Source organism: Suncus etruscus, chromosome 5 (assembly GCF_024139225.1).
Source record: "Suncus etruscus isolate mSunEtr1 chromosome 5, mSunEtr1.pri.cur, whole genome shotgun sequence".
Taxonomy (NCBI): Eukaryota; Metazoa; Chordata; class Mammalia; order Eulipotyphla; family Soricidae; genus Suncus; species Suncus etruscus.
Genome location: NC_064852.1, coordinates 57,882,070 through 57,906,867, shown reverse-complemented (window position 1 = coordinate 57,906,867; position 24,798 = coordinate 57,882,070). Strand labels below are relative to the sequence as shown.

General features: G+C 33.7%; 1 protein-coding gene across 1 annotated transcript in view; it reads right to left on the bottom strand.

Moving 5' to 3' along the window:
• The window catches only part of ACTR3 (actin related protein 3), a 60,518-nt gene that overhangs the window by 5,355 nt on the left and 30,365 nt on the right, over positions 1 to 24,798 (bottom strand). The window contains exons 3-10 of the mRNA XM_049773576.1: positions 24,038 to 24,162; positions 19,009 to 19,119; positions 14,230 to 14,325; positions 12,964 to 13,071; positions 12,086 to 12,229; positions 7,366 to 7,539; positions 3,128 to 3,220; positions 2,834 to 2,959 (exon numbers count right to left, since the gene is read on the bottom strand). Coding sequence (XP_049629533.1) covers positions 2,834 to 2,959; positions 3,128 to 3,220; positions 7,366 to 7,539; positions 12,086 to 12,229; positions 12,964 to 13,071; positions 14,230 to 14,325; positions 19,009 to 19,119; positions 24,038 to 24,162 — 977 coding nt within the window. The remainder of the gene's footprint in view (positions 1 to 2,833; positions 2,960 to 3,127; positions 3,221 to 7,365; positions 7,540 to 12,085; positions 12,230 to 12,963; positions 13,072 to 14,229; positions 14,326 to 19,008; positions 19,120 to 24,037; positions 24,163 to 24,798) is intronic.

Sequence of the window (24,798 nt, the reverse complement as noted above, 5' to 3'; positions counted from 1 at the left end):
CACAATGATTTAAGTTAAAAAATGTAAAGAAAAACCTCAACAACTGCAAAATCTTGGGATGAAGTGATAGTACAATAGGAAGGGTGTGCTTTTTGCACACAGATGCGCTGGGGTTTAATCCCCAATACCCTATGTGCTTCCCTGAGTCAGCCAACCAAGAGTAATTTTTTAGTGCAAAACCAGAAATAACCCTCAGCATTGCACTGCCAGGTGTGACTCAAAACAAAACAAAAGACAATTGGGAAATCTAGAAAAGTAAAAAAGGTATTCCTTTGGAGCCAGCAAAATAGTACGGTGGGTAAGGTGCTGGCTTTGCAAGCAGCTGAACTGGCTTCAATCCCAGGCATCCCATAAAGTTCCCCTGAAGTGATTATGGAATGCAGAGCCAGGAATAAACTGCCGAGCTTGCTGGATGTGACTCAAAAACAAACAAAACAAAAAAGTTTTAAAAGACGTAATTCTTATAAAAATACATAGTTTTGTTTTGTTTTAAAATACCTATCTGGTTATCATTCTAAAATAGACTAAGAACGAAACCAAATTTAAATAAAGCCCCTATAAAATTATATCATGAAAAATATAAAAAGAAAAAAAAAGGAAAAAAGTTAAGAGTTCCCATATGGAAATCCCATATGGGATTTCTTTACTAATAGATACATCAACAAATCAAGTGTTAACAGTGGAAGAAAAATCTCTTCTTATTTAGGAGTATAGAAGAAACCTAAAAATATTAAGCAATATTGAAAAGATATATATGTATTTTTTTAATCAACATTTGTTTCTCCCAGTAGTTTTAATAAGTCAACAGAAACTAAACAGCACAGATGTACTTTCACTGCACACCAAGAGATAAGTTAATAGGTAACTCTCTTTAGGGGTTAAGAACAAAGTCACTATGATGTAAATTTTCAGCAAGCAATCTTCAGAGATTTGTCTTCTATTTTTGGCCATCTGTATTTGGCTCTGAGGAAAATGTCTGTTCATTTCTCCTCCCTATTTTCGGATGGGGTTAGATGTTTCTTTCTTGCTAAAGTTCTACCAGTGCCATGGTATCAAGTTTGTCAGAAATAGTGGAGGGGTGCAGGTAGGGCAGAAAAGGGACCAATATAACAATGATAGCTGGAAAAGATCACTCTACAAAAAGTAGGTGCTGTAAGAAGGTAAAGTGATATGCAAGACAGCTATTCTGTTTATGACTGAAACCCAATTACAAACATACTTGTAATCATGGTGCTTAAAATAGATATATATATATCTATTTTATATATATATTTTAAAATATATATATTTTAAATATATATATATATATATTTTAAAAAGAGTTGTAAATCACAACGCCTGAGGGTGGAGAGGGAGGGAGACAGACAGACAGACAGACAGACAGACAGACAGACAGACAGACAGACAGACAGACAGACAGACAGACAGACAGACAGATGTCTATCCCAGAAAAAAGTAGGGAGAGAAAACGGGGGAGGGGGAGAAGAGGTAGAGGGAGGAAATGGGGAGTGGGGACACAGTGGTAGGCACTGGCAAAGGGTGTTGTATATTGTATGACTGAAACTCAATTATGTACAATTTTGTAATTGTGAGAAAAAAATGTATTATGAACAACCCTGTAATCACCATGGCATTTTAATATATAAAAAAATAATAATTATTAGGACCAAGAGAGTAATTATTAGGATCAGTGCAAGAGCTTGAGAAACATTCTTTGCATGTACACCATGCAGGATCCCAGCTTAGATAACCAACATAGCATGCCACTCTCCTAAGCTTTAGGGGGATAGAATGTCTTAAGGTAGAGGTGGTGGCTCTGGTAATTTTCAACACCTCAAGGTCTGAATAACACAGGGTACTCAGACTCTAACACTGAGCTGGCTAGCTGTTTTGACCAAGACTGGTTGGTAAGCCCCAGGATCACTGCTTGTATGATTTCCCCCAAATTATTATTTAGCAATTTAGTCTCTCAATCAATGTTTTGCTTTAAGATTTAAATCTGACCAAGATAAAACATACATTTAATACAAAAAGATTACCTGAAATATTTTAAATCTTGACTTTTTTGACATCAAGCTCGAAAGACAGGATATGCAACATTACAGTTACTTAAGCTTATACTAGTATTTCTGCTGAACCATTTGGTTTACACTATGAAAGTGGGTATGTGAAAGTGCTATGTGAGTCTAGGGCAGTGCTTCTCAATTATTTTCTGTCATGCCCCTAGGAAGAAGAAAACATTTTTCACGAAACCCCCCCCCCCAGCGCGACTGTAAATAATATCTTCATTAAAAAAAACTTTAACCTACAAAACAAAAATATATAAAATAATTTGAGCTGATGTTTTAATCAGAGGTGATATCTGGATTAATGGCTACAATGAGCACGTTTTGCAATGCATAGCTTTTCAAAGCGGGGTTTGAAGCAGGACAGAGCAACTCTCAGCTCCAGAGACATACAGACATAAACATGGGGCTTAACTTGTTATGACAGTGTTTGCCAAAGACATACGCGCCCCCCCATCTTTATGGAGCTCACATCCAACCCGGAGGGCACGCCCCACTATTTGAGAACCACTGGTCTAGGGTCAATTTATGAAAGAACCAAATAAGTTAATATCATTTCTCTTTTAACTCTGCTTTGTATATCCTGTTACAGGGCTTGAATCAAATGACCAAAATATGCACATGAATATGTAATATAAACCATTTTCTATTGCATAATGATAAAATTATTGTTGTTTCCTAAATAAAAGCAAAAATTGGCAGACATTTTTCCCTTTAAATTCTAAAAACCAAAGCACATTCAACCCAATAAAATTGAGAAAACCAACCTTCAATCTACCACCACTCAATTCCTCACTCAGTTTCAGTCTGGCATCTACAGTTCTTTTCAAATCTCTTTGCAAGCGACGCCCGAAGTCCCTGAACATGGTGGATCCGCCGGAGAGGACAATATTCTATGTAAGAAAGGAAAAAAAATAATCTAACCTACATTTAAAACGAAAAATTTGAAAGAAAAGATACTAAAATCATATTATGAACTTCTGAAGAGAGGCATTTTCATAATTAATGATCAATAATGAACATATAACATATATATATATATTCTTGTTGTAAATACTGACCTTATAAAGAGGACGTCTTACATCAATAGGACAATTTTGAATTACTTCATCTACAACTTCAGAGATAGGTTGAGTAAAGTCTGGATTAGCAAACTGAAAAATAAAGTTGAATATATGATTCTAATTGGTTCATTGATTTAAATGTCACAAAATTAACATAAAAATTAAATATTACTTCTATTACTTGGTAAGACATAATACAACACATTTTAACTCAGGTAAAGTATACCTAAAATGATGCCATGAATCTATAACAATAAAAATAACTAAGAGTCAAAATAATTTGGTAGCACACTCATAAGTATATATGACATCCCAACAATGTACACATGGATACAAAAATATGACTCACATTAAAATTTGAGAACCCATAATTAGGTAAAAAATGGTTTTCTGGTACAGTTTATGCAGTATTTTGTGGAAAAGTAACTATATATTCAACTTATCTTTTTATTATTGGCAGGAAATGGCAGAGTTCATGATTAAGAGAAAAAGAAAAAGAAAAAAGTCCTGAATATTTTTACTTTACATGATCACACTGATAAGGTTATACGTTCTACATTTTAACAGAGAGATCTCTAGGAAAACTTAAGTTCTCTAAAATATATGCATTTATAATCCTTTAAGAAACAAACCTGAAAAACTTAACATTAGCTTAAAATATCTAATTAATAATTAGAAAATATATTTGCTAATATTTGACATGCTTTCAACTTGTTAATACAGATCTTACAAATTCTATTGCTTGTCCTTTTTTAATCAAATTATTTATTTGCCTAAAATAAATAATTTACTTATAAAAACACACAATAGGTGTTACTCTTATCATAATTCTTTAAAGTTAGGGCAAAACATCACTAATTCCTGTGTTACTATTGTATTTTCCTTATTTTTTTATTTGAATAACAACAACAGATAACCTAGATATAACAACAGATATTCAGATAACCTAGATTTACCCAGAGAAATTAATTCAGAATAAAATGAATGTATCTTCTAAGAAAAGTTCAGGAACTACTGTACTGCAAAATCTAAGATGAGAACCAGTTGATTAATATATGAGTTAGCAAATTAAGAAAAAGAAAAGATAAAGTTGCCAATATACAATAAAAATGAGTAGATCATCTCTTAATACAAATGTGCTCAAACCATTGTCTGCACGCTACAAGAATACTTAGACTTTTCTCCCTCACTTTCAGCAAAACAAGTATTTTGTCTAAATAATCACTGATCACGTTTTTAGTTATCAAGGGAAAAACTTAGTTTTTCTGAATAAGAAAGTAGAAAATGCACCCAAGGAAACACAATTAAATAGCTTGGTAAATAAAAAAATTCCCTCTTCAAAGAATCACAGTATCAAATCCATTCTTCTAAAAAGTTTTAGTACTGCTAATGAATTTAGTAGTTCAAAAATAATTTCTTTGCTCTTTTTATATATTCATGTTCACTTTTGAACTTCTGACAGGTATCCTTTAACTGAAGCGAAGAGTAAATTCTTTAAATGACAGATTAGCTACAATATAGAAATATCTAAAATTATAGGGAGGGGTCGGAGTGATAGCACAGCAATAGGGCATTTGCCTTGCATTCCGACAACCCAGGATGAACCTGGGTTCGATCCATAGCATCCAACAGTTTGCCAGGAGCAATTTCAGAAAGGAGAGCTAGGCGTAACCCCTGAGTGCCATGGAATGTGGCCTAAAAGCAAACAAACGACAACAAAAAAATTAAATTATAGGGGAAAGATTTGTAAAATTTACACAGGAAATGACTATTCATGATATAAACAAAAAAAAGTATATTCTTAGACAATGACATGAATCTAATCTTGCTCTTCCCTAAAACTAATAAAAGACATCAAGAAAAAACTTTTTCAATAAAAGGTATATTCCCCCAAAGTATGAAGGAAACAAAACAGGAAGCAGGGATAGTTTGTTGAACTGGAATCTAGAAAGATGGACAAAGACCACATAGGTTTATCAAAATATTTAATGATTCATCAGAAGTAAAGTAAAATAACCAAGTTATTTTATATTTATAGAACAATCTACCCCTAAGCTATATATGTTAACTCTAAAACTAAGGTAGGAGGAGGGCAGGGTTAATTTAGTCTAAGAAACTGTTAAAAAAAAAAGCCCGGCTCTTGTCCATGAAATAATGTGCTTTCTCATTATCTGAAAAGAAAACTGGTTCATCTAATTTCTACAGCGAAAAAAAAAAAAAATCCAACGTCAGAGAATTATAAATGATGATATGCAGACTTCTGGTGATACACAAATGGTAACTTTCTTGTCCCATTTGGCTATCAGCCATTACCCTTCAGGCAGGAATATTCTCTGGCAACTGGTATATAAGAAAATGATATAAAGAAAAATACACAGAACATTACTCATGTGAACAGATGATATCATAAAGTTTTGATTTCCAGCATGGTTTTTACTATAACATGTTAAATGAATTAATATGTTAAGTGAATTACAGATTTTACTATCCAATTCTTAAATAAGTAACAAGAATAAAAAAAATCAAAGCAAAAAGTAAACACATTCTGGAAGAGAAAGGCTATGCAGAAAGAAGAAAAACCCTTTTCATTTTTTAAGACCTATGCAAAATAAATCCCCAGGGACATAAAAAAACAAAGTAATGTAGAAAAGATATACCACTTTGGTCAAAATAAAAATTATTAATAAATAAAAAAATTTTTACCAAATTTTAGTAAAACAAAACCTTCAAACAGAACCACACAACTTGAACCATCTTGTTCTGCCTCACAAATGGAGGGGAAAATAATGAAGGGTACCAAGACCAAACAGTCATATGAATATTAAGTAGAAATAAAAAAATGATCAAATTTAAACACCAAATTCAAAGCCAACAATAAAAGAATCAATACCCAATTTACAATATACTAGACACAAAGAGGACAACCTATACTAGCAGCCTGGGGGGTAAAAAAGGGGGGTATGGGATGCATGCTGGGAACATGGGTGGAGGGAGGAGAACATTGGTAGTGGATATGCCCCTGATTCATTATCACAATGTACCTAAAATATTACTGTGAAAGATTTGTGATCCACTTTGATTAAAATAAAAAAAAAGAGTAGGGCCCGGAGAGATAGCACAGCGTGTTTGCCTTGCAAGCAGCCGATCCAGGACCTAAGGTGGTTGGTTCGAATCCCGGTGTCCCATATGGTCCCCCATGCCTGCCAGGAGCTATTTCAGAGCAGACAGCCAGGAGTAACCCCTGAACACCACCGGGTGTGGCCCAAAAACCAAAAAAAAAAAAAAAAAAAAAAAAAAGAGTAGACATTCTTGAAATTGTGATACTATTAGAAATTAAAATCTCAATTAAAAGTTAGATAGGTTCAGTATTAGGGTACCACACGTTCCATCAGTAGGCCCCCAAACCCCTAGATCAATCATCAAATGTGAAGCTGGAAACTCATAATAGTTAACTATTTAAAACCAAGGAAATAACTTATTAATGACGATGGAAAACAAAGATTAATAAAATATTTCCTAGAAATAGAAATATTAGATCTAAATAAAATTTGTGTTCACCACTTAAATTCTTAAAATGAACACAAGCTCAATGAAAGACTGAAAAATAATCGTGCTAGCAAACAGTTAAGACTAAAAATAGTAGAGGTAAGCCATACTTATAACTGACCAAAGAAATTAAAGCTAAAGAAAGTAACTGATAATAACAATCATTACATACTGCTTAAAGAAATCAACTTAAAAGCATCAACTTATATTCATATTCACCAAAGGGAAAGAAATATATTTTAACTGCTAATGAAATTGAGGAAAAACAATAGTGACACATAGTAATGGAAGGTATTAAAACCTACAAATTACATAAAATTTATCAACTACTATCTGCTGAGTAAATAAACAGTATTAAAATATACATGTTTTAATCCAAAGATACAGATTGGGAATTTTGTGTTAGTAATTTTAATAACAAGGTTAAATTTCTAATACTAAGTGATTAGAAGAACTTTCACAATTAATTTTTAAAATCTCATACTGCAGCACAGCTTGTATGCAACAAGACTATTTCTCTAACAGTTATATATTTTGCTTTTAGTTAACTGAAGTTTTATGTAATGATTACGTGGTGAGAGTGTTTCTGAGATTAACTCATATCTTATAGTTTTTCATATAAATCTTATAGTTTTTCATCTTTTATGCTTGATATTAAAGCAATTACATCCTAAAAAGAAAAAACATACCTCTGGATGGAAAAAAATTTCAGGTCCCAAGAATCTTTCATAACCAACATCAATGGAAAATTCTTTCTTTGAGATAGCATTGATTCCAGTATATTGTTTAATCCACTTTGATCCATCTGTGTCATATTTGTTAAATTCTTTTACTAAGTCTGGGCAGACATAACTATAACGCTCCTAGAAAAACAACACAGTGATTAATTTCTTCCTCTTGTGTCTGTGAAAGTAAAAAGAGGGCATACATTCTATATACTAAAATCAAATAAAAACTCGTTTTTTGATCAAATGAAAAATTAAATATAGAAAAAAATACTAGAAAATGGAGAAAGCTATTAGAATATCATAGGTACTCTAAAATAACTCATCTCCAATATGTAATTTCTGGTTTTATATATGAGTGGAGTAAGACTTGACAGATTCCTACCATTTTAGCAATTTCTAAAGAACATTAACACCCTCGGTATCATTTAAGAATTAGACATATTCTAGAGAAATAAATATAACACACCCACAAAACGGGAGAATAACAACTGATAGCTACTACTTAATTTAAACCATCTGAATGAAACATGTGAGGCTCAGGTTAGATTCCCAGCACTACATAGTTTCTCCAAGCAGTGCCACGAGAAACTATAGTACTAGAAGTATCAGCACCCCCAGCGCAAATGATAAACAAAAATATTTCAAATGCTAGAAATATAATCTTGAACTACAGGCTGAACTGTTGAATGTTTGGTTTGGTTTATATGTTAAAAAGATATAATATGGGCCCGAAGAGATAGCACAGCTGCGTTTGCCTTGCAAGCAGCCGATCCAGAACCAAAGGTGGTTGGTTCGAATCCCGGTGTCCCATATGGTCCCCGTGCCTGCCAGGAGCTATTTCTGAGCAGACAGCCAGGAGTAACCCCTGAGCAACGCCAGGTGTGGCCCAAAAAACCAAAAAAAAAAAAAAAAAAAAAAAAAATCTGTTTGCAATTTACAAAGTCTTGATTATCCTTTATGCATCTTTTTTTCACGCTAAAGTAATTTACCACAGACCTAATATTGTCTTAGGAATACAATGTGATTATACCACCCCTGCCACTATCTTCTCATCCCTCACAACCATTAACAGACTCAGTACTACAGGCAGTCTCAGGGTCTATCTTCACTGGCTACTATTACCTTATGATGTTTCTTTATACTACATATATGAATGTTGCCCTGTTCTACTGGTCTGAAAACCTACCTTTTTCCAAATATCATTTGTTTAAGAGGTTTTCATTGCTCCACTTTTGTCATAGGAGTTGACCTGACCTTTGTGTGTATATCTCTAGGCTCTCGATTGTATTCTGATCTGGAAGTTTACATTATTTCCAATACCATACTTTTATTATAGCACAGTACTGTACAAATTAGAGTCAGGGAACATAATGTCTCCCATGTTTTTCTCAGGACTGCTTTGCTATTTGGGGAGGCCTATCACTCCATACAAATTATAGGAGTATTCATTCTATGCATACTCTTAAATCATTTGAAAAAAAATGAGCCTTAAGTACTTTGTAGAAAACTGCTAGGCCATTTCTGCTTTCTTCTGTTTCTAAGAGATGATTTAGTGTTCCATGCTGAGTTGGATTAATGGCCATGAGGCCATGAATTTCCATAAGCAGCTATTTGTAAAATTGTTACTCCTCTAAATTTAAATAATTACTTAGAATTGAGTATTCTAATATAAATTTTTTAATTATTTTATTTAAATGCTATAAGGTTGTTCATAATACATTTGGGGTGTTTTTCAATTACAAAGTTGTTCTTGTCTGAGTTTCAGTCCTTAATAGATATATATTCTATTCAATGTTTGGTGGTATCATCATAATGCTCCCTAATAAGTTTCCTTTGTTAGATCTACTGTAAATTTTATAGGGCTCAAATATAAAAACTGAAAGTCAGTCTAAAACTTGTTTTGAAGTATCTGATTTGATCAACCAGCTCTTCTCAGATGTCAATCTTTGGTTTTTACTATTTTAATTTGGAACTCTTTGAATTACTTAGATCTATTTGGGTATGAGTGTATCTCAAACTGGGAGAGCTCTAGATTGCAATTTATCTAACCAATGTTTGGCCACACCCAGTAATGCTCTGAGTTTACACATGGCTTTGGGTACAAGGATCACTAATGACAATGCTCAGGGAACCATATGCTATTCTGGGGACCAAGCCCAGATAAGCCACGTGCAAGGCAAGCGAGTACCCAATATACTATCTCTCTGGCTTCTGATCAATGATTCTTTCCCATTCTTTCTTCTCCTTCTGGAAATCGTATAATGTAAATGTTGTTTCTCCTTAAATTATTCCAATGGTCTCTCAGATTTTCTTCATTTTTTTCTTAATATTTTCATTCCTTCTGTTCTTAACTGATAATTCCATGCAAGCACACTCAGCTTCTCTAGTTCTGTTACTGATCCCAAATATATTTTGTTTTTTAGTTCACCTACTGAGCTCTTCAGTTTTTCTTACACACTCTCTTTCACTGTTGGAGGTTTCTTCTCCAGTCTGAGTCAATTCAGTCAATATCTTTACCACTGTCAACTTAAAATTGTATCCAAGAATTTAGAGAGCTCTTATTTACTCAGTTTCCTCTTTCTAGACTTATGTCTTATTAAAGGCTTTTTAAATCTCTGACACTGCCTTTTTTGCCCAAAAAGCATTATAGGCAACCCAAGTAAAAAAATAATTATACAAATTATAAATTTTAAAATAAATTTGCAATGACCCTTCACACCCACATACTCACAAACACATTGTTAATGATCCCTTATGGGATCAAAATCCAATTTAAGAAATTAAACATTATATGTGAGTTCCTCCACTTCATCATTATCCTGTACAATGTGGTAACAGAGTATATTTGATTTTGTGCAGGCCTGAGTGGCAGGCAATGTGGAATTCGTATTAGTTGAATGCAACAGAACTTGGACTATGCAATTTTTCTTCCCCTTATAGCTGAGAATTTGCATTACAAACCGCATCGCTCCCTTGTATTCAAGTTCCCAGTGTTTTAACTCAGTTTTGTTGTGCAGCCACACAGAACAAAGCTAGTTTTTCTTTAGTACAGTATATCCCTGACTGGGAAAATGCTTGCATTTAATTAGATGCAAGGGGAGAGGTGGCTTTTATCTACACCCAGGAATCTGAGTGTTGAATCCACAAATGTGTGTCTATTGCAACTGCCAGCCAAAAGCCTTGCTAGTTCCAGATCTATTGTGCTCAATCTTAGGGATGGTGGAGATTAACAAGGTAGTACATTTGGTTTTAGCCTGTTGCTTATTTTTTTTAACTGTGAGATGCATCCAGTGTCTCTATTTTGCCCTTCCATCTTTCCTTTTTGATTGCTATCCTCAATCTCCTTATATGTTTGGAAGCTCAGATAGTTTATGTCAGTTATTTTTCTTTATTCTCATTACAATCCTCTGTGTGGCAAGAGGCAGAATTCTGTGATCACTTCTGTGCTGTTGCAATTATTTTTGGGACCAGAAGCAATCTCACAATACACCCTTCTCTACCATTTTGGTATTACCTTTTGTGTACCTCTATTATTACATCTTGATCATACTTATTTAACTTTATATCACATGCTTGTTTTTGTTTTGTTTTTCTTCTATTTTTATCACTTTCTTCACATCAGAAATATAGTACAGTCTATAAAGTTGAAAGTGTGAACTATTTTGAGTTTTAACTTTTAAATAACAGTACACTAACTTGATAAATTTTATAACCAGTGATACTTCCCAGAATAGATTCAAATATTCTTGAACAGTTAAATTCTCGATGTTTTGTTATTTTTCAAGATTGCATGAATTTCTCAGGGTTGAAACAGTAATATTTATATAGACATTTTTACCTATTTAATTTTGAAGCTGTAAAAAAAAGTTATTTTTGGCAGCCATTTAGTAATGCCTTTATTATTTAGAAAACAATAAAAACACTATCATTCCTAATTTTTCAACATCCTAAAAGCGGTTCAAAAAAGAGAGCAAAATAAATGAGACTTAAGTTTTTCCAGGGTACTTTGATTTCCCTATTCAAAATATATGTAAAACCAAGTAAAATATTTTAGGTGTGTTAGCAAATGGTAAAGACTATCATGAGCCACCATCACCAAATATTTTTTAAATAAAAGTATTAGTATTAAAATTAAGAATTCTGTAAGGAAGATGAGATGTGTGGACTCTGCAGAAAATTAATTATATCACTAAAAATATCTTAATAATATGTTAAAGTAAAATAATATAAATGTTTCGATTCAAAGAGTCCCCTCAAATGTGAAATGTGAAAAGAACAGGCGAAGAGTTGATAATCCCAGAGTTTTCTTTAACAAAAAAAGTGATAAAACATAAATATAATTAGGATTGTTTCTAAACAGATTATTTCTTTTTTTTTTTTTTTTTTTTTTTTTTTGGTTTTTGGTTTTTGGGCCACACCCAGCGGTGCTCAGGGGTTACTCCTGGCTGTCTGCTCAGAAATAGCTCCTGGCAGGCACTGGGGACCATATGGGACACCGGGATTCGAACCAACCACCTTTGGTCCTGGATCGGCTGCTTGCAAGGCAAATGCCGCTGTGCTATCTCTCCGGGCCCTAAACAGATTATTTCTAAGTACTATTCTTCACTTGAGTATTCCCTGATCTATCATTATAAATACAACTCGATTTCTAAGAAAATTATACTTCATTATTAATTTTTACCTTTACTGCTTTAGCAGTTTCCAAAGACTGCTCGGGAGGAATTCCTACTTCTCGGTCTCTTAACAACTGCTGAATAAAATATGTTATATCTCGTCCTGCGATTGGAATGTGCTTAATACAGCTGCCAATAACATACCCTTCAGCCTAGATGGAATAAAATGTTATACTGGTTACAAAATGTTTTAAAATGATTTAAAAATTAACTGTTAAATATCAATCAAATATCAATGTACATTTGTATTCTCAACTGTTTTAGATCAAGATTCATCTATGTTTTACTCAACTACATTCTTTGGATTATTTATTATATATTTTACATACCATATATATATTACTATATTATATTTACATACTATATATATTAATGTATATAATAAACAAATTATAAGCCATAAAGCACATATATAACTCAAGCATTTATCTGGATACAATTTGACAAAAATCATCAATGGTCATATGTCATGTTTACATCTCTCTGCTATTTAATCTATGGAACGGTCTGAAATCAGTTAATGTAAATAAAATCCATCAACTGGTTGTTAAATACAAACACTAGAAAATAGAATTTCATATTTAAGAAAACATTCTACTCTAAATACTAAAACTCATTTTTTAGTATGAATTAGAAATGATTTCCAATAATTTTTTCAGTATTTTTATTGCAGTACAAACCTACAGCAAAAGAACATCTTAGAATTTTCCTAAAGTTTCTACAAATTCCAACAAATACAAAAGTGGTATAAAAATGTACAAATTACAGCAAGTTTTTAAAGTATAATATAAAGTAATAAAGTTTCTTTAAAAATGGTATTCATTCATATAATTTAACTGGTGCATTATCTTTTTATTCAGTAATTTTTTATTTTGAATTTCCTTACCACAGGAATGACATGAGTGACACCATCTCCACTGTCTATTACTGTACCAGTCAATGTCCGTTCACCAACTTGTCTTGAGGTCCAAGATGCAGCTAAGGCAAGAACGGCCTTGGGGAGTGGGGGGGGGGGGGGACACACAAACATAAATATGACAAAGCTAATAAAAGGTTTATTATATATATGCTTTATTTTAAATATATTTACTGTCAAAATATTCAGAATTTTTTTAATTCTGCAATAGCAATCTACATTGAAAAAACCAAATTAAGAGCATATATTTGCTTTGAAAAACATGTGTAAATGTTTTAGATTTTAGTGAGGTGAATTTCTTCACAAACCAACTATGTGGAAGACTAACCAGTACAGTACTAAATTGCCAGAAGTGAAATCTATGTTTAAATGGGCTAGACTGTTACAGTAAAGTAAAATAATGGTAAAATAGAAAAGTATAAATCTACCAGTTATTAAATACAAAGATTGCTATTAAATATTACTTATAAGATTAACCCCACGTTTTCTACATTCAAAATGCATTTAAGAATACCTTACAAGTTATTTATCCACAGAAAGTTACCACTACACACTTCTAAAATATTAATTTAACTAGATAATACCCTCTATAAAAGTCCCCAACATAAACAATAAAAGTATAATTCATTTTGTAAGTGTAAAAATGAGAACACAGCTAGTTTATATTTTTAAAAGCATATTTCAAAAGGTTGAAGTTCACAACAAGACAGATGAAAAAACAAAATAAAGTAAATGTATTTTACCTATCCACATTAAAATATCTGAAAGGGACCTAGAAAGATATCTGGGCTCTTCTATTTTAAAACAGAATCACACAATTATCATTGTAGGGTAAAAGAAATATACAATATCACTTATATACTATTAAAAATTTATAATATGCCAAGAATCTGCTTGTTATGAAGTTTAAAAGATGTATGTATGTATTTATTATTCAGCACACATTGTGTGCATTAGAGTATGACCTGAGGGTGGTCAAATATATCATATTAAATCAAAAGCAAAATCTAAAAAAGGATACAATACTTTGCTGGTATATAGTACCTCCGTTCCCTGTAAAATTCCTTCTACTGTTGGATTGGTAAATTATGACATGTGAAAGATTTATGTACACATATACACATACATATAAAAAATGCGCATATATATAATATAGGTGTGTGTATATACATAATGTATTAATTAAACCTGATTAAAATTTAAGATCAAGTTCTTCTGACCTACTAATTTGCTTACCTGCACAGCAATGTACAAGCCAGGAACATTGAAAGACTCGAACATTATTTCAGCAGTATATTCCCTGTTTTCTGGAGTATTCAGTGGAGGTTCAGTCTATCAAATTAATTAAAATGATAAGATTTAATTACTTTAATAACTTTGTAAACAACTTTTAATGAGAAACAAATGATATCAAACACTATTACATCATAAAACTCAGAGGTACAAAGATAAGCATATAGATCAAAGTAAAACTAGTGAATTCAAACAGGTTTATACATATGAAAACAATGTTATAAGAAAAAATACTGTTTTCTAGCAAAAAGTTCTTATCTATGTTATTTTAGTAGAATATATGTAAAATGTTTTGATTACTGCAAATAAACTAAGATGCTACAAATTTATGACATTTTCTAGGAAGAAAATATATCATGTTAAATAATGATGAAACATTATGTGGAGATATTTACGTAATTCTTCTCAGTTTATGGAATCTGCATGTTATCTTTCCACCGAAATCCATCAAAAGAAGTCAGAAAAAACCTTGGGCAACATCTATAATCCCAGAACTCAGGTTTTGCTTTTTGCCTCACTGTTACTGAAATCCTTTATATTTTTAGGCTTATACTGGGTAAGACTTCTTTGGCTTCTTATGAATCTGATTTAACAGTGCAATCCTATATATCGTCTAAAATATTTAAACACAAAAATAAAAGCTTTTAAACTTAATACAACAAAATCTGCTCTGGAGATAACCCCAGTGAGTAGACTGCATGATCCCCTGTAATCACTGCTGGAAGTAACACTGGAGACCCTGAACACATTTAAACATAGCTCTGGTACCTCCCCACTACCACCAAAATAGCCCAGGTGGCCTGCAAGATCATTAGGGCAAAGCAGTAGCAGGCTTCCACCAAAGAAAGAAATACACAAGTCTTATCTTTCCGATCTAAGAAATGATTCTTTAAATTTAAAAAGTACAAAATGCATAGAGAAATAAATACTGACAAAACTTAAATTCACTACATGTTCAATTTTTTTTTGTGGGGGGGTTGGTTTTTGGGCCACACCCAGCGGTGCTCAGGGGTTGCTCCTGGCTATCTGCTCAGAAATAGCTCCTTGCAGGCACAGGGGACCAAAAGGGACGATGGGATTCGAACCAACCACCTTTGGTTCTGGGTCGGCTGCTTGCAAGGCAAACTCCGCTGTGCTACCTCTCTGGCCCCATACATGTTCAATTTTTTACTTGTAAATTTTAAGACATTTTATGTTTGAGCCACACCCAGTGACAACACTTAGGGGTTACTACTGTGATATCTCTCCGGTCCCAATTTTAAGACATTTTAAAGAAAGTTGAAGAAAAAAAAAAAAAAAGAGTAAAGTTTTCAAGTAAGTAAATCTTATTTTATTTTGTTCTCTTTTCTTTTGTAATGCCGGGGATTAAATTCAGTTTCTGATTAATATAAGACAAATGTTTAATCACTCAGCTATCTATATACCTGCCCATCCACACCAGTGCCAAGAACTGAATCGAGGGCATGAGATATGCAAAATATATTCTACCATTGAGCTCCATCTCTAGCTGAGTAAGACCTTTAACAGAGAAGTTATCTGTGTTTATTTAGGGGAGTTTAGAACTATGTTCAAAAGGAGTTAATGATTTAGTAATAAATATAGAGTTCAAGAAATAATGCAGGAGCCCTAGATAAGACCTTTAACAAAGATGCCGCCTGCATTTAAACATATTTAAGAAGAATTTTCGAACTTTATTTAAGAGGTGATGATTCAATAATAAACTTAGGGCCAGAGAAATAGTCTATGAGTTAAAGTACACATCTGGCACACACTCAATCCCCTTTAAATCCCCAGCATCACATGGTCCCTGGGAAGCAACACAGATAGTGGCCTTAGTGGTCCAATCAACTCCAGTAGCAAAGGGCATCAACAGCATTATATCTTCAGGTATCCATATTAAATCATAGTCTCATCTGGCCATTAATCACCAATAGGGTGACCTAAGATCTCCAGAGCACTGCATAGAAAATAATAAACCAGGACAGAGCAATTTCATAATTCTAGATAGTTACACAAAAGAAATAAAAATGTATGTAGACAAAAAGTTATAAGAATACTCATAAATTCATATTAACAAAAGAAAAGCTGCAAACTATCTGAGGTATAAAATGGAATACTAGTCACAAATTGCTATTATTCCAACAGGGATGAATCACAAATGAATATATTGCTTATTTCATTCATACAAACCAAATATAGACAAACCACTGTAACACTGGTCACATCTAGAAAACAGGGTTAGATATTAGGATATGACAAAACTTCTTGGATTGAAAGTCATGTTCTCTGTCTTAGTAACAGTTTACGTCATACAAATGTATACTTGTTAGTATTAGAGGGCAAGCAAGCTACACATAAGGCTAAACCTGGCTTATCTAGCTGTCATACCATTAAAAATTATGCCTGCTTTCAAGCTTTAGCAACAGGGACAGAAAACATGTACCCTACAAGTTTCAAAAATACTTCAAAAATATCTTTCCTTTAGAGAAAGTCAACCAACCCCAGTCAAAAACCACAAAATGATAGCTTTATAATTTATATGCTGTGCATATATACTCTGTCTTAAAAGTTATCAACAATGAGTCTAGTTAATGAAATGCATATAAAATATTAAAAGACAGAGCCAGAATGATAGGACAGATGGTAGGGCATCTACCCTGCACGCAGCCACCTGGATTCAATCCTTAACTATGCATTCAGAAATTGCTCCTGGCTTGGGGGACTATATGGGATGCCAGAGGATGGAACCGCAGTACGTCCTAGGTTAGTACATGCAAGGCTGACGCCTTACCACTTACGCGACCGCTCGCTCTGGACCCTGAAGTTTTGTGTGTGTTTGTGTTTAACTAAAAACATGCACCACTATGATTTAAAAAAAAAAAGTTTCAAGGTAAAAAATATAGGAGCTAGTGAAGTGCATGCTCTACATATGGTCAAACTGCTTGGTCCTCATGCATTTTAGGGTATGGGCCATGGAGGCCCCTGAGGCATCACCAATGTGGTCTAGTTGATCCCCAGAATAACAGGGGACAAATAGCAGCACATCCTCGGTCCATAATTAAGAATTACTGTGAGGAGCCGGAGAGATAGCATGGGGGTAAAGCGTTTGCCATGCATGCAGGACAGTGGTTCAAATTCCGGCACCCCATATGGTCCCCCAAGCCTATCAGGAGCGATTTCTGAGCGTAGAGCCAGGAGTAACCCCTGAGTGCTGCCAGGTGTGACCCAAAAAAAAAAAAAAAAAAAAAAAAAAAAAAAAAAAAGAATTACTGTGAGTGGCTCTCAGTCTCCTTTTGAGACTACGTAGGAGGCCCCAACTCAAGACAATATTTTTTCATTATAACATGATTTTCTTTTTTTTTTTTTTGGTTTTTTGGGCCACACCCGTTTGACGCTCAGGGGTTACTCCTGGCTATGTGCTCAGAAATCGCCCCTGGCTTGGGGGGACCATATGGGACGCCGGGGGATCGAACCGCGGTCCGTTCCTTGGCTAGCGCTTGTAAGGCAGACACCTTATCTCTAGCGCCACCTTCCCGGCCCCTATAACATGATTTTCAAAGTTGTTCATAATACAGTTGTTTCAGACATTCAATTTTCCAGTACCAATCCCTCCACCAGTGTAATCTTTCCTCCAACGATGTTCCCAATTTGCCACCCACCACTCCAGCCTGCCCCTATAGCAGGCATAAATATACTTCATTTTGCTTGTTACAACAAAAAGGCAAATGGAATTGTCAAAAAATATATCAATAAGGTCAACTTGTAATAATTGTTATATTTCACAATGGTGTTAATAAAGTCTTTTTCTAAAGATTTAGTATACTGATAGGTGCTAGTTAAGCCTTCTGTGTTATACTTTCACTCACTGAACTTTGTGGTCTTTTACACGATTTTCCCCATCAAATGTGTTGTGTTTTTACTGGGCTATCTATGCTATGAATTTTGAAGATGTGGTGTGGCTGTATATATGGCCACATCCTCTAGGAAGCATAGAGCTGGAATGATTTGGTGACTTGGTAGCTTGATAAAGTTCAGTTGTTGAACTGGGATACTTCTGTATTGGAGAGTGTCAGATGTGGGTTAGGGTTGCTGGGCCTCCCAGTGGGAGTGGGGGTATGTAAGCATGCACACACACCTTTGTAGCACTCAGGGACCTTTGTGCTCAGGGACCACTCCTTGCAGTGCTCTGGCACCATATATAAGTACTTGGGGTTATATCCAAGTTGACCACAGACAAGTGAAGTGCCTTATTTCCTCTACAGCCACCAAATTTGTATTTTTTTCTTTAAGAAGCAAAGCAACTAGTTACTAATAAGAAAAACACCATGTTTTCATCTGTGAGTTTTACTGTTTCTTCATAAATATTATTTACTAAATATATCATAAGAGCTTCTTAAATGCCTAAACTTTGGTGCTTCAACATAATTCAAAAGTTAAAAGCTATACATCTTAGCAAGATTTTTAAATAAATGACAATTGGGGAGGTCACACTGGCTCATAGCTCTGTGATCAGGTATCACTATTGGGATCCTGGGGACATACAGGGTGCTAGGAAATTAAACTAGATTGGCAGCAAACAAGACAAGTGCTGGACTATCGCTTTAGCTCCACAAATGAGAAATTTAAGAAAAAAATCAAGAGTGCCTATGAAAGTATTAATAGGATGAAAAGGATCAGAATTTCTTCAAAAATTTATATATTAAAAGTATAATTTACACTTACCAAAAGAAAATAATGATCTTCAGGTTCTGCCCTTAAATATTTAAAAATCACTTGCTCCATAAACCTTTCCATCAAATCCCAATCTTCAACTATACCATGGCGAATTGGCCACTATTAAAACAAAATGAAATCAAATTAAGCATTATTATCAAAATTAAATAAAACTACCTCAAAAAATGCCAGAGTATTCTCATTAGCGGAAAATAAAAAAAACAATATTTCTGAGTAATCACAGAATATGATAATGAAACTATATCACTTGTAAAATACATTTTAAAATAAAATTTCCACAAAGTATGTAAAATGATTCAATTTCAAAGATAAAGATTTATACAAAAATAATAAAAACCATATAATCTAAATAGGTGTAATCTTAACGTTTTGTAATCCTATAATTACATTTGGCTTATTTTTCTCTACTGAAGAAATGGAACATTGATCACACACTACCACAGAAATTCTCAACCAGTCCAGAAGTAAATGATATCTTCAAAACAATTATCTCCTGCTGTGTCTTATTTATGAGTTCAAGTAGCCAACTATCTAACAATGTTTAAGATGTCTCACAGATCACTCAGAAACAGATGTTCAAAGCTGGAAAAAGAGTACAGTTGTTGAGGTGCTAGCTTTATATACTCAAAAAGGATTAATACCCAGCATCCTATATTGTCCCCTGGGCCTCACCAGGAGTGATTTTCTGGCGATTTTACATTGGTGATTTAACTGTACATCAGAAAATGACCCATAGAGCCAGAATAAGGCTCTGAGCATCACTAGGTGTAGCCCAAAAATAAATAAAATTTTCTTTAAAAGCCATGTTCAAGCCTTAATTTGCCTTCTTCTCCCTATACCAACCTAATATAAAAGTGTTTCTCCCTAAGGGTTCTTAATCTCAAGAAAAGAGACAAGGAGGCATTAAAGAAACTAGGTGTCCTACTCAACTAATATGTATAATTACCACCAATATCATTATCATTCTCTTTTATCCCTTAAATTGCCACTTTCCTATTCTATCTTACTGAGAAACTTAACATTCATTAGACTTCTCTAAGTATTTTTTAACAAAAATTGAAAACAGGAAGCAGAGAATCAAATTAAATGACACAAAAATAATGTATCATCTGAAAACAGAAAATGGGACATTAAGCAAAATACACATAAAACATACACATACTCACACACAGAGGCACATGCACATATACCCTAAACCTAGAGGCTTAACTGATATTAATAAAATCCCCTGAATAAAGCATGTATAAATGTGATATGAAAATTGACCAATAAATAAAGGAAATAAAGGAAATATGAGCAGTAGCAAGATTTAGGCAATTTTAAATGTACACTGGTGTTTTTGTTTTGGGGCCACACCAGGCTGCACTCAGGGGTTACTCCTGGCTCTGCACTCAGAAATTCCTGCTGGCAGGATCAGGGGACCAATTCCTCGGGCAGAAATCAAATCCGGCCGTCCCAGGTCAGCTGCATGCAAAGCAAATGCTGTCCTATCGCTCCATCCCCCTGCACACTGTTTTTAAGCATACATTTATAGTTTTAAAACTCTTATCCTGAAGATATATTTACAAATATAGTAACATCTGAAATTCATTTTAAAATAATCCAATGAAGGTAACAGAGTTGGACAAAGATTGATGATAGCTAAAGTTCTGCGAAGAGAACATAAGGGATAATTATATTCTTTTTTCCTACTTTGGAAAGAAGGCCTTCCAAAATAGAAGTTATATTGTAGGTATAAGATGCACATACAATATCCATTTCTCTCTATCTGCCATTGCTATATATAGTCCAACACACTGTTATTCCTTCCTTTAGTTATTTCAAATAATCTAGTATTAACCGAATCATGCTGTGCCCTCCTTTAAAAATAACAAGAGCCAAAGCATAAGTATTCTTCACATTCAAAGCACATTAATAACTGCCTTATGTATATGATCCCATGGATCTCCAATAATCTAAAGTATTAATAATACATCAGTTTTATAGGTGAAAAAGCCAAAACTTAGAAAGGTTAAGTCAATGTAGAGTCACAAAGAAAATGACACCAAAAGAATTCCTGCCATGCAGAAAGACTATAATTTGTGCTTTTAATCAACAGCATTATTCTTCTAACTAAAACTATTAATGTTGCTCATAGGGGAGAATTCAAAATCACTAACAAGGCCCACCACATTTTAAATAATTTTGTCCTGCCTCAAAAGCATCTTCAATGATCTGATATTACTGGCAAAGGCAACAAAATTAAAAAATGAACAAATGAAACTATTATCAAATTAAAGAACTTCTACATGCCGAAAGAAAACACAGGCTAGACAGCTAACCGAACAGAAAAATATTTGCATTTAACACTTCAGATAGGGCTTAATAAACAGCATACATGAAGTAGTCACAAAGATCCCACTAATACAAATTGAAAAACCGTATCAAAAAATGGGTGAGAGGAAATGAACAGACACTTCTCAGAGAAAGACAAATGGAACTCTAATAGACACATGAAAAAATGCTCAACTGCCAGGTATGGCCCAAAAACCAAAGAGAAAAGAAAATTAAAAAGGACCATCATAGGGGAGCAAGATACAAGTAAGAGGAGTCTTTAAGTTGTAGCAAAAAAAGAAAAGAAAAACAAACAAGTGCTCAGCATCACTTATCATTAGGGAAATCCAAATCAAAACAACAATGAGATATCATCACACACCAGTTAGAATGGCACATATCAAAAATCGTAGGAACAGTCTGTGCTGGTGGGGATATGGTGAGAAAGAAAATCTGATCCACTGCTGGTGGGAATACTGTCTGAATCAAACCCTGTGGAAAATAGTATGAAGAGTCCTCAACAAATTAAGCTACCATATGGCCCAGCAATTCCGCTTTTAGTTATCTATCCCCAGGACTTATAAACATTCATTCAAAAGGACATATACAACACCATTATTCATTGCTGCACTGAGTGTAACAGCTAACATATAAAAGCAGCTTAGGTGTCTAATGACGCAAAATGAATTATGAAGATGTGCTATGTGTACACAATAGAATTCTATGCAGCTGCAAAATATGATGAAATCATGCTGTTTACTACAACCTAACTGGAACTGAAAGATGTTGAGTGAAATAAGCCAGAAGAAGAAAAACAAATACAGGAATATCTCACTTATCTGTGGCATAAAAAGTAATCGCATTAGGGAATGTAATGTTGTAAAGGGAGATGCCTAGTCATTTTTAACCCCAGAGCCTAAAAAAAAAAAAGAAAAGAAAAGAAAAGAAAAGAAAAGAAAAGAAAAGAAAAGAAAAGAAAAGAAAAGAAAAGAAAAGAAAAGAAAAGAAATTTCAAGGTGGGGAGGATGAGAAAGTAATGGGGAAATATGGACCCGGGCTTTGGTTATAGTGGCAGAACTATATACATTCAAAGCACAGACTCGATAACACTAAAAGCAAAGGATCTAAGCTGAAACCACCAAACTTTCATTTGCCCACCAAAGTAGCAGGCAAGGGATAAGGAAGGTTGGTTGCAGAGTGGAAAATGGCAGAATACGGGAGCACTGATGATGGGACTTGACATCAGTGGTGGGATTAGTGTTGAAATATATGCCCAAAACTCAACTATCAATAACTTCATACCCACAATTCTTGTTGGTATGTTTTTGGTTTGGGGGACACACCAGCAGCATTCAAGGGTCACTCCTGGCTCTATTTTGAAATCATTCAGCTAATTTCTGTTGTTGTTTGTTTTTGTTATTGCTGTTTTCTGTGTTTTCAGGGTGCTTTTGTTTGTTTGGGGGCTATAACCAAAGGTGCAAAGGAATTACTCCTGATCACCCAGGATCAACTCAGGGGACTACCTGGGGTGCTGGAAATCTAACCCAAGTTGACTACATACAAGACAAATGCCCTAGCTATAGTACTGTCTCTCTAGCCTCTCTCTTTTATTCCTCAAGCCTCAACTTAAGATTTACTCCACAAAGGCTGTCCCTAATTGACAAAGCAGGTTAGCTACTCAAGATAAACTACTCCAGAGTATCCTGGACATTCATACCTCTTTTTAACCTGTTTGTAATTATTTCTTCGATGTCTTCCTCCCTTTCACATTGTAACATTTTTTTGAATCAGGAAAGACATTTTTCTTATTTCCCACTCTTTGAGACACTTAGAAAAATTTCATATAGAATGTAATTGATCATCAGTAAAATTATTAGGAGACCATGGAAGAAAATCTAAAAATATGGCAAAAATAGTGCTGAAACATTAGATAATCTAGGTCTCAGTGTTTTGTTGACTGAAAAAAAGGCACAAGGAAAGCACAAGTTACTAAATTTGCTCTAAGTGATACTTTTAAATGTCACAAAAATATACATATTATTAAGACCTATTTAACAATGCTTACACATACATAATACTATATGTGAAGTATAACCTCAATTAAAGAGGTGGAGGAAGAAGAAGAAAGAGAAATGGGGGAAAAAATAAGGCAAAAGAGCAAAAATCAAAAAGCTGAGGCAATCATTCAAAGCATGAGTAAAGCTTCAAGTTCAATCCCTGGTACCCCCCAGAACTGATGAGTATCTGGGAACTGCTTGATATGTACTGTCCTAATGGCATTCATCATCACCATGCCTGAGCAAGGAACCATGAGGCCAACACAGCAATGGACTAAGAATCAGTCCAGGAGTGGTCACCAGGACCTAAACACCACTTGGAAAGACATTGCAATAAATAAAAAAATAAAAGAGATAAATGGCTTTAAACAAAGATGAGAGGCAATACTGAGGTAAGAAAATGCCCATTATACAGAGAGTTCTGAGAGTTAGTATGATGGAAAAGTAAACACCAGGTAAAGAAACTAAAATTTTCCCTTGGGGGAAAAAACTGAGGTAGAATTAAAAGCCAGATTGGGAAAGGTAACATGGAAAGAATACATAACTACTGTAAAGACATTGCCTATACATTAGTTCCAGGTAGAATGATCACAGAAGAATCTAGTTTTTTAAAGAAAATGACATTTATACAAATGATAAAAAGATACCTTTGTTGCATATGTAGGTTTTTCTATGGCTTCATCACCAATGAAGAAGTCTAGGTCATCAACACCTTTCATCACCCTCCTTTGGGCTTGATCACCCACTTTTGCTGATTCCTTAATAGCAATACCTTGAAAACAAATGTTATTTACATACACTTAAAAATAGTCAAAAAATTTAAACTAATTTAAACTTACATGTCTCCTATTACAGTATTAAGAATTATTTCACATAAATAAGTTATCAATCTAAAACACGAAAGACATAAATGTTGATAAAAGTAATTTAGCAAAATAAAATCTCAACCTCCAATGCAAAAATCAAAGCAAAACAAAGAACTAATGTAGAAGTATTTCAATTATAGTTTTAAAAACTAAGTCAGAATTATTTTATTGAAGTAAAATTACAATCCCACCAAGTCAATATATGCTTGATCAAACAATAAAGAAGAAAAACTAACAAATATCAACAAATGAAAACAAAGTAACTGCAAATGAAAAAAAAATTTTAGACCCTTTTCTACATACTGTTAATGCTCCTTGCATTATTATAGGTCAGTAATTTAAAACAACAATGGTACAGGAATCTGTGAAACTTTAATTAATATACAAAAGGACATTTCAAATTTCAGATTAATCTCCCTAAATAACTTCAGAAATTTAGCTGCAACTCTAGATAATTCTAGACGTGCTAATATTACTCAATTCTATTATACATGTCTAACTCCTTAAGTTAAGCAATCCATTATTCAAAAGTTACCTGTAGG